Consider the following 18486-nt stretch of genomic DNA (forward strand, 5'->3'; position numbering starts at 1 on the left):
CAATAACAGGAGCTGAAATTGTGGCAATAATCGATAGCTTACCAACCAAAAAGAGTCCAGGACCAGATGGATTCACAGCCGAATTCTACTAGAGGTACAAGGAGGAACTGGTACCATTCCTTCTGAAACTATTCCAATCAATAGAAAAAGAGGGAATCCTCCCTAACTCATTTTATGAGGCCAGCATCATCCTGATACCAAAGCCGGGCAAAGACACAACCAAAAAAGAGAATTTTAGACCAATATCCTTGATGAACATTGATGCAAAAATCCTCAATAAAATACTGGCAAACCGAATCCAGCAGCACATCAAAAAGTTTATCCACCATGATCAAGTGGGCTTCATCCCTGGGATGCAAGGCTGGTTCAATATACACAAATCAATAAATGTAATCCAGAATATAAACAGAACCAAAGACAAAAACCACATGATTATCTCAATAGATGCAGAAAAGGCCTTTGATAAAATTCAACGCTTCATGCTAAAAACTCTCAATAAATTAGGTATTGATGGGACATATCTCAAAATAATAAGAGCTATCTATGACAAACCCACAGCCAACATCATCCTGAATGGGCAAAAACTGGAAGCATTCCCTTTGAAAACTGGCACAAGACAGGGATGCCCTCTCTCACCACTCCTATTCAACATAGTGTTGGAAGTTCTGGCCAGGGCAATCAGGCAGGAGAAAGAAATCAAGGGTATTCAATTAGGAAAAGAGGAAGTCAAATTGTCCCTGTTTGCAGATGACATGATTGTATAATTAGAAAACCCCATCGTCTCAGCCCAAAATCTCCTTAAGCTGATAAGCAACTTCGGCAAAGCCTCAGGATACAAAATCAATGTACAAAAATCACAAGCATTCTTATACACCAACAACAGACAAACAGAGAGCCAAATCATGAGTGAACTCCCATTCACAATTGCTTCAAAGAGAATAAAATACCTAGGAATCCAACTTACAAGGGATGTGAAGGACCTCTTCAAGGAGAACTACAAACCACTGCTCAAGGAAATAAAAGAGGATACAAACAAATGGAAGAACATTCCATGCTCATGGGTAGGAAGAATCAATATCGTGAAAATGGCCATACTGCCCAAGGTAATTTATAGATTCAATGCCATCCCCATCAAGTTACCAATGACTTTCTTCACAGAATTGGAAAAAGCTACTTTAAAGTTCATATGGAACCAAAAAAGAGCCCACATCGCCAAGTCAATCCTAAGCCAAAAGAACAAAGCTGGAGGCATCACACTACCTGACTTCAAACTATACTACAAGGCTACAGTAACCAAAACAGCATGGTACTGGTACCAAAACAGATATATAGATCAATGGAACAGAACAGAGCCCTCAGAAATAATGCCACATATCTACAACTATCTGATCTTTGACAAACCTGACAAAAACAAGAAATGGGGAAAGGATTCCCTATTTAATAAATGGTGCTGGGAAAACTGGCTAGCCATATGTAGAAAGCTGAAACTGGATCCCTTCCTTACACCTTATACAAAAATCAATTCAAGATGGATTAAAGACTTAAATGTTAGACCTAAAACCATAAAAATCCTAGAAGAAAACCTAGGCAATACCATTCAGGACATAGGCATGGGCAAGGACTTCATGTCTAAAACACCAAAAGCAATGGCAACAAAAGCCAAAATTGACAAATGGGATCTAATTAAACTAAAGAGCTTCTGCACAGCAAAGGAAACTACCATCAGAGTGAACAGGCAACCTACAAAATGGGAGAACATTTTCGCAACCTACTCATCTGACAAAGGGCTAATATCCAGAATCTACAAGGAACTCCAACAAATTTACAAGAAAAAAACAACCCCATCAAAAAGTGCGTGAAGGACATGAACAGACACTTCTCAAAAGAAGATATTTATGCAGCCAAAAAACACATGAAAAAATGCTCACCATCACTGGCCATCAGAGAAATGCAAATCAAAACCACAATGAGATACCATCTCACACCAGTTAGAATGGCAATCATTAAAAAGTCAGGAAACAACAGGTGCTGGAGAGGATGTGGAGAAATAGGAACACTTTCACACTGTTGGTGGGACTGTAAACTAGTTCAACCATTGTGGAAGTCAGTGTGGCGATTCCTTAGGGATCTAGAACTAGAAATACCATTTGACCCAGCCATCCCATTACTGGGTATATACCCAAAGGACTATAAATCATGTTGCTATAAAGACACATGCACATGTGCGTTTATTGCGGCATTATTCACAATAGCAAAGACTTGGAACCAACCCAGATGTCCAACAATGATAGACCGGATTAAGAAAATGTGGCACATATACACCATGGAATACTAGGCAGCCATAAAAAATGATGAGTTCATGTCCTTTGTAGGGACATGGATGAAATTGGAAATGATCATTCTCAGTAAACTATCGCAAGAACAAAAAACCAAACACCGCATATTCTCAGTCATAGGTGGGAATTGAACAATGAGAACACATGGACACAGGAAGGGGAACATCACACTCTGGGGACTGTTGTGGGGTGGGGGGAGGGGGGAGGGGTAGCATTGGGAGATATACCTAATGCTAGATGAGGAGTTAGTGGGTGCAGCGCACCAGCATGGCACATGTATACATATGTAACTAACCTGGGTACATTGCGCACATGTACCCTAAAACCTAAAGTATAATAATAATGAATAAATAAATAAATAATAAAAAAAATAAAAAAATAAAAAAAAAGAAATAATTTACACTTCAACTTAGAAACGTGTGAGTGCCTTAACTCTCTTGCTCAAGCCAGCACTGATTATTGTATTTTAATAATAATAAAAAAAAATTTGTTTTAAAAAAAAAAAGAAGTGTTAAAAAGGGTAACTTAATTTTAACTTTGACTACTTTGCCTACTAATGAGGCTGAATATGTTTTATGGACTGAGTCTCCTAAGTATTTGCTCATGTTCTTCGCTTATTGATTATTGATTTTCATGAACTTATAGTAGTAGCTTAAGGATATTAAACTTTGTTTTTCATACTTGTTACAAATATTTTCATTTAAAATTATTGTGCATAAAAGGTTTTGCTCTTTACAGACTTTATATTTTATGTAGTCAAACCTACCAATTCTTTACTCTTTGACATTAGATACAGGTTAAATTAAATTTAAAAAACAAAGACAGAAAAGCATCTACAAAAGACACTTTAACAAATACCCATGTACCTGCCAGCCAGACTTAACAAATGCTAATATTTTGCTTCTGGTTATTTAACAATAAAATTACAGATGAAATTGAGATCTCCTTAATTCCCTTCCCCGGTAACATTTTCCTCCTTCCTTTCCTCACTTTCTCCTTACCCAAAGGCAACCTCATCATAAATTTTATATAATTCTAAATATAGTGTATTTTTATCATAAGTGTATGTATGTATAAATAATGCATTACACTGCTTGGTGTGTTTTAAAAATTTATACAATAACATTTATGCTATCATAGTATTCATATCATAGTTTTGCAACTTGCTTATTAAAACTCAATATCATATTTTCAAGATTTATTCCATGCTATTACATATAGGTCTAATTAATTCACTTTACCTGCCTGTATAACATGACTATACCACAACATTGTTTTCCACGTTCCTCTATCAAGGGACATTTGGGTTGCTCCTGATTTTTTGCTGCAAAAAATGCTTCAGTTAGTATTTCTGTACATGTTTTCTGATGCACATATGTAGTTCATCTAGAAATAGAACTGCAGAAAAATAGGGCACATGAAATTATAATATAACCATTGATTATATTATAAAGAGCAGATTGCTCTTTAAGAAGTCTGAAAATGAAAATTTGTGGGTTTTGGTTATATGGATGAATGAAGTCTGAGATTTTAGTGTACCCTTCATCTAAATAATGTACACTGTACCCAATATGTAGTTTTTTAGCTTCCGAGTCTCCAATATCCATTATACCAGTCTGTACGTCTTTACATACTCATAGCTTAGCTCCCACTTACAAGTGAGAAAATACAGTATTTGGTTTTTTATTTCTGACTTACTTCACTTAGAATAATGGCCTCCTGCTCCATTCAAGTTGCTGCAAAAGACATTATTTTGTTCTTTTTAATAGCTGAGTAGTATTAGCACATTTTATATACTGTAATATAAAAACCTTCTTGTATTTAAGCATTTTTATGATCAGCTTTAAATGGAATTAAGACTTCAGAAATAAAGTTACTCACCCATCTTAACAGTAATCTAGCTGTCATTTTTGAGTCTAATTAATGACCATATATATATATGTTCTTCAGTGTTCTTTTTTCTAAACAGGTATACCTATTTTCCTTCCATCAAGAGTGTGTGAGCATTCCCACTTTTTCACATCTTTGCCAAGACTTGTATTGTCACATTTTTCTTATCCTGGAGCTATAAAGATAACTTTTGATATTTTCTTCTAATTGTTATAAGATTTCATTGATTACATTTAAGCCTTTAATTTATGTGGAGTTAATTGATCTATATGGTGTCTGTGAAGGATCTACTTTTATCTTTTCAGCTGGGAAAAGTTACATGTCCTCACATTATTTAAAACATATTTTACTTTCTCTTCACTGATTTGTAGTCCCCCTTCTCTCACCTACCAAGCTTTCATATATGATTGGGACTGTTTCTGGGCTCTTTATTATTTACCATTAATTTATCCCTGTGGAAATAATCACGAGTTTTCTTTTTCTGTAGCATAAAAATTTCCTCCCCCCCAGTCTTTCTTACGATTTTGTTTATTCTAAATTTAGGACCAGTTTGTCAAACTCCATGAGAAAAGTCTGTTGCCATTAGGATTGGTTATGAAATTGTACTTACATTTTAATTTGGGAGAAAATTTTCGTTTATATGATAATGGTTGTTCTTGACCATGAAAAGATCATATCTTTTCATTAATTCAGGTCTTTAAAATTTTTTTCATTAATATTAAAAAATTTTTTATCATTAAAGAGTTTCACAGCTTTTCTTATATTTATTCCTAGGTACTTTATAGTCTTTACTGCTATTATAGATGGCATGCTTTTCTACATTTTCTACTTAGTTATTACTCATGTATAGATTTGTTATTGATTTTATATGTTGATCTTATATCAAATAACTTTATGGATCTTTTGTATAAGTTCTAAAGGTTAGATTCTTTTGAACTTTCCACAGAAATAATCTTATTGTCTATAAATAATTTCTCTTTCCCTCATCCTCCCTCTCATCTCTATCTCTTTCTCTTTCTGGTTTATTCTGTTTTAATCCTTATACTTATCTGCTTTTGTCTCCCTGCATTGGGTAGGATCACTGTAAAATGCTAAATTTTGAAGGTGATGACAGGTATCCTTGTTTAATTTCTAATTATAGCAAACACCTTTACATTTTTTCTGTAGGTATAAAATTAGCTCTAGGGTTTTGATATCATTCTCTTTTATGTCGGCTTTTTAAAAAGGATTCGTTTCATACGTAGCTAAACAATTATATATATAAACATTAACTGATTATATGTATATATTTGTGTTGGTTTCTGGACTAGTCTGTTCCATTTATCTGCATTAATTCTTTCCATAAAAGTGGAGTAATTTAATAATTGTAGGTTTTATAGTGTGCTTAAATGTTTTGGAATGTTCTCTTTTTTGCCCCTTTCAAAAATTTTCAAACTGGTCTCACCTATTTATCCTTCTGGCTGTATTTTACCATCACTTCATAAGAGATAAAAAATAATTCTCTTAGAATTTAATTTGGAACTCAGTTAAAGTGCTAATTAACTTTGGAAGTATTAACATTTTTGTAATATTTACTATTTCCAATCAGGAATGTGGTAATATCACTGTTCATTCAAGTGTATTTCTCTCCATTGCTCTGTGACTTTGAGAAAATTAATCTTTCTTCTACTTAGTTTACTCATTTGTAAGATGATAATAATAATGCTGTCTATCTCATAGTGTTGTCATTGGGATTAAGTGAAATAATTGATATTAAATGAACAGGACAATTAGTGGCACATTCTAAATGACCAGTAAAGTTAATTATTATTATTAATTCTAATAGTGTTCTTTTTATTTTCATATTAACTAAAAGTAATGTTGAATTTATCTCCTTATTTCAAATAGTATACTCCTTATTTCTGTCTTGTGTTCTATTTGTTATTGTTATTATTATTATTATTATTAATGCCTAGTATGAGCCAGGCATGCTCTTTAGATATCCTGGATTCTGTAACAAACAAGGAGACAAGATCCCTGCTCTCATGGAACTTATGTTCTCATGTTGGCTCATGCTTTCGAGCAATACTAAATTATAAAGATTATAGTGGATATTCTGGTTTTATTTCAGTATTTAATAAAAAATCTTCAGTTGTTCACCACTAGGCATAGTTTTTCTTTTGTTATCAGACAAATATTTATCATGCTAAGAACACATCTTTCCATTTCTAGTTAGTAACAGTGCTCACTCACTTTGTTCAGTCAACACATATCACTGAATGTCAACAGTAAGCCAGGCGATGCTCTGGGTGCTGGGTGTACAATGACAAGCATATGTTCTCATGGAAACCCAGTCTAATTAGTGACACAGACATTAATAAAATTTTTATACAAAATGTGTGTTCGTAAAGTGATTGTTGGATTTTATCAAATGTCATTTAAGTGATAATTTTTAAAAATTTGAACTATTGAATTCATGCATTTTACTAAGTTCACTAATATTAAACTTTTATTTTTATATATTAAAAATATTTTAGCACTATATTACATAAGCATTTCCACATTTTGATGCCTGTGTGAGATTGATATATAGTTTGCAAAATATAATTGATTGAATTTATTTATTTATTATTTTATTTTATTTATTTATTTTTGAGACAGAGTCTCGCTCTGTCTCCCAGGCTGGAGTGCAGTGGCGGGATCTTGGCTCACTGCAATCTCCACCTCCTGGGTTCCAGCAATTCTCCTGCCTCAGCCTCCCGAGTAGTTGGGATTACAGGAAGGCACCACCATGCCTGGCTAATATTTGTATTTTTAGTGGAGACGGGGTTTCCCCGTGTTGACTAGACTGGTCTTGAACTCCTGACTTCATTACAGGAAGGCACCACCATGCCTGGCTAATATTTGTATTTTTAGTAGAGACGGGGTTTCCCCATGTTGACTAGACTGGTCTTGAACTCCTGACCTCAGGTGATCTGCCTGCCTCAGCCTCCCAAAGTGCTAGGATTACAGGCATGAGTCACTGCACCTGGCTGAATTTGATTGAATTTTATACTGAAAATTCATGATTGAAATTTGGAAAACGTTTCTGGTAATGTTGGTCTGATTAAAGTAGAAGAGCACAATAACTTGAGAGATTATCAATCAGGTTCATCTTCCTACCTCCACTCTGAACCTCCCTTAATGCATGTAAGACGGGTTTGAATTTGTGTTATTTGAGGTGGGGTGATGGCTAGGGATTAGAATATTAGCTAACATTTATTTAGAGATCACAATGTGTGGCCACTGTTCTGAGAGCTCTGTATGTATTAACTCATTCAAGTCTCAAAACAGTGCTATGAGGTAGGTACTAATATTATCTCCACTGTACAAGTAAAGAAACTGGGGCACAGAGAAAAAGGACACACAGCTGGTAAGGAGCACAGCAGATCTTAAAGCCAGGTGATTCAGAGCCAACATGCTTAACTACTCTGGTAGGTGTATGAATCAAGAAAGGCAGGTTACGCTGCTATAACTAACACCAAAATTTCAGTTTCTAACAAAACAACAGATGTTTCTTTCTCATACAAAATGTGTGGTGGGACTGGGTGGCTCTCTAGAGCAGAAGCCCTCCATGTGGTGGCTCAGAATTCCAGGCTGTTTTCATCTTCTGGCAACTCAGTTTCAACTTTTGCTCCTACAATCATCATCATCTGGTAGAGGAAAAGAGAAATTGCAGAGAAGAGTTTACACTGGCTTTTAAAAGATTCCTCTTGGAGTGACACATAATCCCCTCCCATATTTCATTGCTGAAGCAAGTCACATGGCCAGCCTTGCTTCAGTAGACAGGGAAATGTGATCCTCTCCTGGGCCCAGAGGAGGGAAGTACCAGATTCATTTGTGGCAACCCTGATATGGCAAGGGTATGTGTGTCAGTTCTAGCTCTGCCACTGACCTTCAACAGGTTCCTTTGCTTCTGATTTTAACATCCAGAAAATGACAGAATTTTTAAATGTCTTCAATTGATATGTATTGTTTAGAGAGCCTAGTGTGTGCCAAGCACCTTGTAGCTCTGGCAATACAATGGTAAATATGACAAAATCCCTGCCCTCAAGCAGTTTGCAATTTAATAGAAATCTCAGTGATAATTTTTAGTTCTAAAATTCCAAGATTCTATTAAAAAGCAACCACAATAACAAACTTCTCTTCATATTGTCCAGAATGTTATATTCTAGATACTCAGGCATTAGGAGTTTCTTCCTTCTTTCTTGTGTACCTGAATCCATTTCGCTGCAGTGAAACTCCGTCACTGCAGCCGATACACACATGGCCATCTCTTTCAAATCACTAATGTATGTCTATATGGCACCTATTGTGAAAATAAAGCAGACTTTGCACCATTCTTACAGGTATTTTGAATTTAGTACAGAGAACACTTCAAAAAAATAGGAAAAAATCTACTTGAGAAATACTTGGGCAGATAAATTTGCCACATAATGTACATTGCAGATATCAAAGTTTTTTCTATTATTCATGAACAAACCAAATTATAAAACTTTAAAAAATTGTAAATTTTGTTTACAGTTAATTTTCCCTTAGAGAAATGTTTATTAGCATGAAATACAAGAAACGTGAATAAGTATACTTGTGAGTATGCACAAAACTAGTTTGCCAAGTATTTTTTTTAATCTCTTAGGATTTGAAGCAGCCTGCCAGGTTCTAATTTACTGGTTGCCTCTAGTTAAAATACAGTTAGCAATGAAAAATTTATGAGAACTTGAGGCATTGTCTTCAAACATGATTAACAGTTGAAAATTTGAATGAAATGTACAAAGAATTCCATTTTACTCTACACTGAGGCAATTGTGGCATTTCCTTTATTTTTAATACTGCATGTTGAATTCCTAAACCCAAGCCAAAAAGTAGTGACGCAATAGTTTCATATGTCTTTAGTGTCTTACAGAGCATTACAAATAAACTTCTGATTAATCACGCTCATTTTTCATATTATTAGAATTCTTCATCCCTTAAAAATATTATGTTAGTTTCACAAGAGACCAGTTCTGGAGTACTCAATTTGCTACTCGTTTGTACTATGAATTTGTTTAATATTGGCATGCTTGTCTCCTTTTTCAACAGTAAAACAAGGACAGACACCATGATCTTTTATTCTCAGAACATCTGGTTTGCTCAGCAAGCATCCAATACTTATTACTGGGCTATCTAAAAGGCAAAATAAGAATAATCAGAATATTTGAGTTTGGGAAGGGCTAAAAGAGAGAAGCTGATAATATTTACTAGAAGAGATTAATAACCATTCTTTTCTCTCAATGTACATATTTCCCTTGAGCAATCCAGTCTTCTGCCATGACACTAAGTGCTAGCTTGTGATTCCCAAATCCATATCTCCAGTCATGGCTTTCTTCCTGAAGCCCACATTGGTATTTAACCACCACCACCACCTAGTTAGCCATATAAACAGCTTGGATTCGAAATATGTACACCAGAATGCTTTATCTTCTTCTGCTCCATCAGATTACTTTGTGATTTCTCATTTTCAGAGTGCCATTATCATCCAGTTAGCCAAACAATGCACCTGGAGTCATCCTGGATTCTTCTATTTTTCTTATCAGGCTGTCAGTCCTGTTGATTTGACTTTCTTAATAGCTCTCCAATCTTCCTGTAACTTCTAACTTTAGTTCAAGCCTTCTGTCCTAGTCACTGTGCTTCTATAAGAAAATACCTAAGACTGGGTAATTTATAAATAATGGAAACTTATTTTTTATAGTTCTGGAATTGGGAAGACCAAGATCAAGGAGTAGTGGAACTACAGGCATGGCTACTTAAATTAGCTACTACCATGCCTGGCTAATTAAAAAAAAAATTTTTTTTTAAGATGGAGTCAAGACTCCATGATGTTCAGGCTAATCTTGAACTACTGGCCTCATATTATCCTCCTGCCTCAACCTCCTGAGTAGCTGGGATTACAGATAAAAGTCACCACACCCAGCAGTAAAATCTTTTCTATTTCATACTATGCATGCAGTTATTGTGTGGTTCCAGGAAACTGTATTGTGTCAGTATATAGACCTCAAAGGGCAATGTCCTTGTTTACTGGTACCACTCTATTCTGAATCTACTATGGTACCACGTGAAAATAATTTCTTACAAGTGTTTTATGATAATAATAGAAGAAAGGTAAAGGAAAGAAGGATGAAATTAAATTGCTAAAAAATAAGGGAAACTGTTTCAAGACAATCTTGAATCTTGGCCTGTAACATGGCCAAGGAAAGGAACATTTACCTTCTGCTGTGGAAACGTGGACTCCATCATGGCAGTTTCAAAGCTGTGAGCACCCCCTGCCTGGGTCTTCTCCCACAGGGCTCTGAGGAATTGTACAGAATGACTCTGAATGGACAGGGGTTCAGGAAACAGGCTCTGAAAGGGCATTAAAGACAGAAACAGAATATACTATGTCTTGTCCCAATAGTATTGTTTGATTGATTTCAAGGCACTGTTTAGGCTTGGTTTGAACTTTAACATGATTTAAATTTAAATGAAACAAGAAAAAGATCTGTCTTAACGATCGAACATATGGGGGTTGGGCATGGTGAATGAGCCTGTATTCCCAGCACTTTGGGATACTGAGGCGGGAGGATCGCTTGAGACCAGGAATTTGAGACCAGCCTGGCCAATATAACAAGACCTCCACCTCTCTTAAAAAAATTAAACGAGGCTGGGCATGGTGGCTCACGCCTGTAATCCCAGCACTTTGGGAGGCCAAGGTGGGCAGATCACGAGGTCAGGGGATCGAGGCCATCCTGGCTAACATGGTGAAACCCTGTCTCTACTAAAAATAAAAAAAATTAGCTGGGCGTGGTGGCGGGAGCCTGTAGTCCCAGCTACTCGGGAGGCTGAGGCAGGAGAATTGCTTGAAGCCGGGAGGCAGAAGTTGGAGTGAGCCGAGATCATGCCACTGCACTCCAGCCTGGGTGACAGAGAGAGGCTCCGTCAAAAAAAAAAAAAAAAAAAAAAATTAAACGAAAAAGATCAACCATATATTTCAGGACTTTCATTTTTTAACAGAAATTTAAAATTATTTCATAGTATTTTCAAGGCCGTTGATAATGATCTCCATAAATATGCTTAACCTTTGTAATATAGTGTTTATCTCAGTGATTTCCCAAGGATGTTCCTTAATTGGAACATGGTTAATATAAATATTCATATTTATTTTCTCAAAGATCTGGGAATTAAGGAATAAAATTAAAATAGAGTACAAAAATCAAGTCTATTTATACAGAGTAGACCATTAAGAACAGAAATTAAATAACTAAGTTCATTATGAAATTAATCAAATATGAACAGTATGAGTGGGTGTGTGGGGGACACAAAAACAGTTTTAATTCTAAAATGTATAATGGATGAATATTCTTAAAACTTTAAGATAATTTTTCTAAATGTTGAGCAGTAAGAATGTGAACATAAAGAAAATCACATTTACATATATTTCATTCAAGCCAATGAAAATAAACTTTTCAAAGGAAGATTTTAACTTGTGTTTGTATATTTACTAATCAATGATGTGTCTAATAATCATTTACATGTGATAGTGTTATACCTATAAATGTAAGAAGCTTTTCAATTCAAAGGAACAATTTTTAAAAAATGTATAGAACATCTATAAAGGTATAAAATACCATTTACATACATACAATGTGATATAAAGGATCCTTTATGTATAATGTATAATAAAATAATGAGATTGGCTTATGAAATCATATTTTCTTTTTATGTCAATGACTGTCTAAGCACTGATGTATGAGACTAAGTGGTTTGTGTGTACAAAGCTTCTATTTAGTGAATGAAGATTAATAAATACCATTCCAGAAAAATTTTACTATTATCATCAAAATGAACTATTTCAGTACTGAATGGGAAAAGATGGAGGATCTTAATGCACAAGTTAGTGATCCACAGATTTAAAAAGTTTAAGAGTCAGCAATAGATAAATTACATAATCCATAATGTGGATACATCTGATAAATTATTGATTATTATCAAAAACTGATGAAGCACCCAATTTTTCATTTAAACAACAGGACCTAATTTAATGAATCATCAATCTAAACAGGAGCATTTAGACTCGAATCCGTGAATTTGGGAACTGTACGAATGTGTGTAGTTGACAGAAAACGGAAAGAATTTGGCCCAATGCACAAGAGTAGTGCCAGGTTGTAATTATTAATATCAAGTCAAAGTTTGATTTTTATTTATCCCAAAGCCAGAATTCAGGCAGAAAATCACACAATATCGTAAGTGTGGAAAATGAAAGAAACATTACAGTAAAATGAACACAGAAGAAACACAGCATACACAGATACTTTTTGGTGATTTTGCTTAAAGAGAAAGACAAAGAATCAGACAAAGTCAATAAAATAATACTGAGGGGCAAAAAAACCCATCAAGATTTCTTGGTTTGTTTTCAGAAAACTGACAACTGTTTAGAACAAAGCCAAAGATGAAACCAAATATAAAATCACTGATGAAAACTAAGTGAAAAATATAAGCAAAATAGAAGAAAAATAAGGTCGTTATTTCAAGAAAAGGAAAGCCAGTCAATGCTGTTTTTTGTATTCACGTACAATTTGGTTCACACCAAAATGTGAGTTGTTCTCTATGAGATGTTATTAAATGTTCTTAAGAAGACTCGCTTTAGAAAAAAACAGTATTCCTAAGGCATGTCCAATCTGTCTCTTTTCTTAATTGCTATAGTTCTACTTTATTATTATAAGGTATTCAGCATTAAAATTCATTATTTCCCAATAAGCCTGACTTTATCTTATAATGAAATACAACTGTCTTCTTGGTGATTTTTATGGGAGATATTATGGAAATATTTTATTAACAGAAGTAAATGAAGTGTCATATCATTTGGCTTTTCAGCCATGTTACAACATTTGCATTTTGTTTTTTCTGCCTTTGCCCTCCCTGCTTCTAGCTGCATAAAATAATGCATTTTAAAAATAAAAATACATTATTTTTCAACAAATGTGTGACAACAAAAAGATCACCGCGTCAGGGGTCAGACGATCTGAGTTGTGCCCTTCAATTTTCTTACCTGTAAAAATGATTCCTAAGATTCCTTCTTTTACTAACATTTTATAATCTACATTCAAATTTTATGTGAAAGTTTAATGCATCTGAGATAACTATTTTCAAATAAGAATCTCTTTTGATGCTGACATCTCTGCATCAAATTCTTCATTCTCAAGTTGTAAGTTGCTTTTTACATAATTTCACCTATGTACATATATTCTATAGAAAAAAGAGACATTCCAGTATCTTAACAATGTCAAAAAGGATATACCGACACTAACATTAATTGGAGATTGGAAGACTCTAGACAAATCAAGGCTAGCACTACATAAGGGAAGCTATTCTCCCAAATAAGCTGTTTTTGCTGTTGTTTAACCAAAGATATTTTCTTTTTCATTCTTCTTTTTTAAAGCTAAGGATATTTAAGATATTAATATGTTTGGCTAACTGATTAATAATTCCTTCTTTTATAAGGAAACTATCCTAAAATATAAAAAAACCGAGGTTAAAATTATTAATGAAATATGTATGTATTGCTGTTATCTACATATTAACTCTGGCCAAAGAATAATTCAATAAAAATGATTATAAGCCCATATCCCACAAGCTCATTAAAGAGCCTGATGAACACAAATTATACAAACCTGCTGAAATAGAAACATGATCTGGATCCATGGCTGAGGTTCTTGGCTGATGAGAATAAAACTGGACTTACTGTATAGGCAGTAATGACCCTTCAGGGAGCAGGTGAAGAACAACTTTGCTACACAACTTCTCACAGTGTCTAGAAACAAATACATATAGCGTGAAACGTTATGGTCTTTCCAGAGTACACTTTATATTGATACTTCAACACACAAATGCCTTTATAAAATATCCTTCAGTTTTCAAACTGTGAGCTAATAACTACAAACAACTATATATTTGAGAGTGGATCCATTTCATGGAAAGTGGATTTAAATAAAGACATTTTAAATTATTATTATTATTATTGTTTTAGTTAACAATGTTTGAAGACTCTTTCAGCAACTCCCATGGGGGGAAAAACCCTCTCACCAATAAAATGGGAGATACTGTATCATTTTCATCTGATGGGATACCTTGAAGTGATAACCTGGGAAAAATAAACCAATGGATTAAGAAAACCCAGGCATTTTCTGGGTAGTAAATGGCTTGCCATGACCTGTGGATGCTGTTCTCTTGGTTGTGCAGGGGCCTCAGAGATAGCTTCCAAAATAACTCTGGCTGAGGTGTAGCTTCCTGTGAACTGTACTGCTCAGGTTTGAAAAGGTCATCTCACCTTGAAGGATTTCAGCTGGGAGACTTAATGAGATTATCCTTTAGGGACAAGGAAGTAGTGGGTGAGTGGTGTAGAGGTGGTGAGGCACCATGAGTAGAGACAGGAATAATGAATAAATGAATGAATGAAGCAAATATGGGTTGAGATTCTATGGCTAGGCACTGTGTTAAGCACTGGATAATAAACATTATCATTAATTGACTTCCACATGTGTTATGTGTTTGACTTCGTTTAATTTTACCCTACAAGATGGGTATTATTTCTGTTATAAAGACGAAGTAACAGCACATTAGAAAGCCAGTCTAGTGAACCACTGTGACTGCGTTGTTCACTCTTATAACCTTGGCACATGACTGATAAATATTAATAGATAACTAATGTCTGGAGAGATGAATGATGAATGATGCTCAGAGATCCAGAAAAAATGGCTCAAGCCTGCTCAATCTGTGGTAGAGCCAGGATTGGAACTCAGCAGGGCTGATACCATGTTGGAATGTTCTAGGCTCTACTATACTGGGCATTTTTTTAATCTGTAGAGTCATACTGATAGTTAATGGGGTATTTTTTGTTTCAGAATTAATCTGACATTTTAAATGAAATGTTTTGAAAATTAATAGAGGCCAGGCATGGTGGCTCATGCCTGTAATCCCAGCACTTTGAGAAGGCAAGGTGGGTGGATCGCCTCATCTCAGGGGTTTGAAACCAGCCCGGACAACATGGTGAAACCCCTTCTCTACAAAAAATACAAAAATTAGCTGGGCATGGTGGCATCTGCCTGTAGACCCAGCTACTTGGGGGGCTGAGCAGGAGGTGGGCTTGAGCCCAGGAGGTGGAGTCTGCAGTGAGGTGAGATCATGCCACTGCACTCTAGCCTGGGCAACAGAGAAATACTCCGTCTCAAAAAAACAAAACAAAACAAAACAAAAAAACAAAAAGAAAGAAAGACAAAGAAAGAAAGGAAGGAAGGAAGGAAGGAAGAAAGAAAGAAAGAAAGAAAGAAAAAGAAAGAAAGAAAAGAAAGGAAGAAAGAAAGAAAATTAATAGATTCAGTGATCCAGTATGCCCTACTCTTAAAATGGAAATGGACTACAGTTTGTTGAAAGTCGATGAGAAAAGCCAGGCACAGTGGCACACACCTGTAATACTAGCTACCTGGGAGGCAGAAGTGGGAGAATCCCTGAGCCCAGGAGTTCAAGGCAAGCTTGGGCAATATAGTGAGACCATGTCTCTAAAAGCAAACAAACAAAATAATAAAAGCTGATAAGGATCCTAGTACGGGCGACAGAGTCAGTACCCACCTAAGACAGAGTGTTGTTGAATTCTCTAGAGAATGGGGGAGGAAGACTTATCTGTGCTCTATCAGAGGTCAGGTATGAAGGAAGTGACAGGCTTTCAGGAAAAGTTTGGAAAATCTTAGAGTGGCCAATGAGACATTAGAGGAGAAGGTCTTGGAAACCAAACAATAATGTGACAGGGGCAAGTTAGAGATATATACAGAAATGTTAATAATTAATAGCTTTCTGTGATTCTGAAACATTGCTACAGAAGAGGACTAGTTTTTGTGAAGGTAATTGTTTCAGGAAATTAAAAAGATTTAAGTTGAACACACAGTGTTCTTGTATAAAATCAGAAATCACGTCTGTATTTTGTGGGCAAATGAATCATGAGATGTAAAGAGTGCTTGAAGCCTCAGTGGACAAGACCAGGAGGTCTAGCACTGAGAAAGACCTGGGAGAGTAGAATGGAGCATAATATCAACTTAAAATTGCCCTATCAGAAATTGTTTGACAATGATACACATTTTTTTAAGTTGGCACATATGGTCTGAAAAACTGAATTTAATTTATGCTAAAGAAATAGGAAACCTATTATCTCAAGAGCACATACAAAAAATGGTATTTGAAATAAATCTAAGTGTAACATATATATTGAGATAGCAATATGTTTTGTTTTAACGGAAAGTTTCAAAAGGAAACAAGTTCTTTTCCAAGAATTCATGTAGTTAGCTTGAGAGTTGTAAGTTAGACTTTAGGCCTTTATCATGAAAAAATAGTTTCTGTCTTTTTCCTCCCTCTAAATTTTTATTGCCAATTCATGTTTTCTTTTGAAAATAAACATTGATTAGATTTATTTTACTCACTCTGAGCCTACGAGCTTTTTATACACAAACCACAGGAGTCTCAGATCACATAAAATGGTCAAAGTAGTATAAGAGAGAGATTCTTAACTTAGAAGCATATACACTGCTATAAAAATACATCAGTTCTGTGATACAAGGCTTCTGTTAATGCTTTCAGTACATCTGGTCTGTACCAATATTTTTATCCTTATTTTTTTCAGAGCTTTCTTGGCTTGGAAAATTCTCCCCATGACTTTAAGACTTAGTTGTTAATTTTTCCTGTATTTCCCTCCTGTTTATTCCATAGTATCAAACAGCAGGAATGCAATAAATTGTTGTTGGATGAATGAATGAATGGATGAGTGTCAGATATGTGTTGAGAGCAATAGGGGCCATGATGATGGTCCTGCTCTTAAGAAGCTTGCAGCCAAATGGGAGAAACATCTGAACTTATAACAATGTTTTAAGTTTATGAGATAATGGAGGGACACATAATAATGACTGCTCAGCAACTCATTCTGACTGGGGAACAAGGGGAGGCTTCATGGAGAAGGAGATATTTGAGGTATACTTTGAAAAATGATCAAGATTTTGAACTTAAAGTGTGAGAGAAACAAGCACTTTAGGTGTAGAGAACCCTGAAAGCAATCACATAAACATAAATGTTTAAGGTAGTTCCAGATAGTATGTTTAGTTTATCTCAGTCATTGAAATATTACTTATATAATTGTATAATTGATGCCAAAAGGATTATTCATTTTTCTAGACTAAATGTTGAAGAGAGAAGTCATGCTGTCTTAAATATAGAATGCTTTCCATATTCAACCAAATCTGAGAGTAGTTTCTTTATTTTTATTGGAATGTGGCTTCTTTTTCTAATAATCAAAGGATTTGGTTTGGTCTTTATAAAGACTAAAGTTAACATGAACATAAGTAATTATACAATATAATGTGTTATGTGTTAAAATACCAAATATATTACACAGATAAATAAATTTAAAGACATGATACAAAAATACAAGAATATTTGGTCTTCTTTTTGAGTCAAAATCTTTAAGAATCATTTTGGAATTCTTTGTTTCTTCTGCCACTCTTCCTCCACAATGCCATTTATACGCCTTTATTCCAGCAATGCATTCACTAGACAGTATCTGAGAAACACATCGTTCTTCTTGGGAGACTAGACAGTTATAACCTATTTCTCAGGTGGCCACTCATAGCCTATGCCATTATATATATATATATATATTTTTTTTTTGTTTAGAGATACGTGTCTTAAGATTAAAAATGGAATATGGCTTTGATTTTTTAATAGCTAGTAGAAATATCAAAGAATTGGCTTTATGTCTTGGAAAAAAAGAATAAATTAGATCTCATTTTGAATTCTTTAGAAAACTTATCCTTTGAAAGTTCCCTCCCAGTGAAATAAGGGTCAGATAAATGTATCTGGCTTATTTCCCAGGGTGTTCAACTGAGCATTGTAGAAACTGTATTTCTACAATGATTTATAAAAGCTCATACACATGAATATGTTTGCTGAAACTGCCAGACTATAAGTATTTACACACTGAACATAGCTTATAAACAAACAACAAACTCAGAGAAGCCATTTTGAGAGATTTAGGAAAGGAACTCATTTTCACTGACTCCTTACTTTGTACCCAGATGTAAGTGTAACCAATTACATTTCATCTTTATGAAGCAGGCTTTGTTATCTCCATCTTACTGAAGAGGAAATCTCAAGATCAAACTCCCAGGAAGCAGCTGAGCTGGAATTTGAACCC

The 18486-nt window shown here is 34.8% G+C and overlaps 1 protein-coding gene across 13 annotated transcripts in view; it reads right to left on the reverse strand.

The window, feature by feature from the left end:
• Positions 1-18486, reverse strand: part of VEPH1 (ventricular zone expressed PH domain containing 1) — a 315043-nt gene that overhangs the window by 67872 nt on the left and 228685 nt on the right. For 12 of the 13 annotated variants that reach the window (XR_008523995.2, XM_054552900.2, XM_024245018.3 and 9 more), the window contains 2 exons: positions 13928-14067; positions 10488-10622 (listed from right to left, as the gene is read on the reverse strand). Coding sequence is in view for 12 of the 13 variants with exons in the window: in XM_054552900.2 (XP_054408875.1) it covers positions 10488-10622; positions 13928-14067 (275 nt within the window). In the remaining variant the exon portion in view is untranslated. Of the gene's footprint in view, positions 1-6903; positions 7898-10487; positions 10623-13927; positions 14068-18486 lie in introns of those variants that run through there. The other variant, XM_054552904.2, reaches the window with a different exon arrangement.

The sequence above is a fragment of the Pongo abelii genome, chromosome 2, assembly GCF_028885655.2.
Source record: "Pongo abelii isolate AG06213 chromosome 2, NHGRI_mPonAbe1-v2.0_pri, whole genome shotgun sequence".
Classification (NCBI taxonomy): domain Eukaryota; kingdom Metazoa; phylum Chordata; class Mammalia; order Primates; family Hominidae; genus Pongo; species Pongo abelii.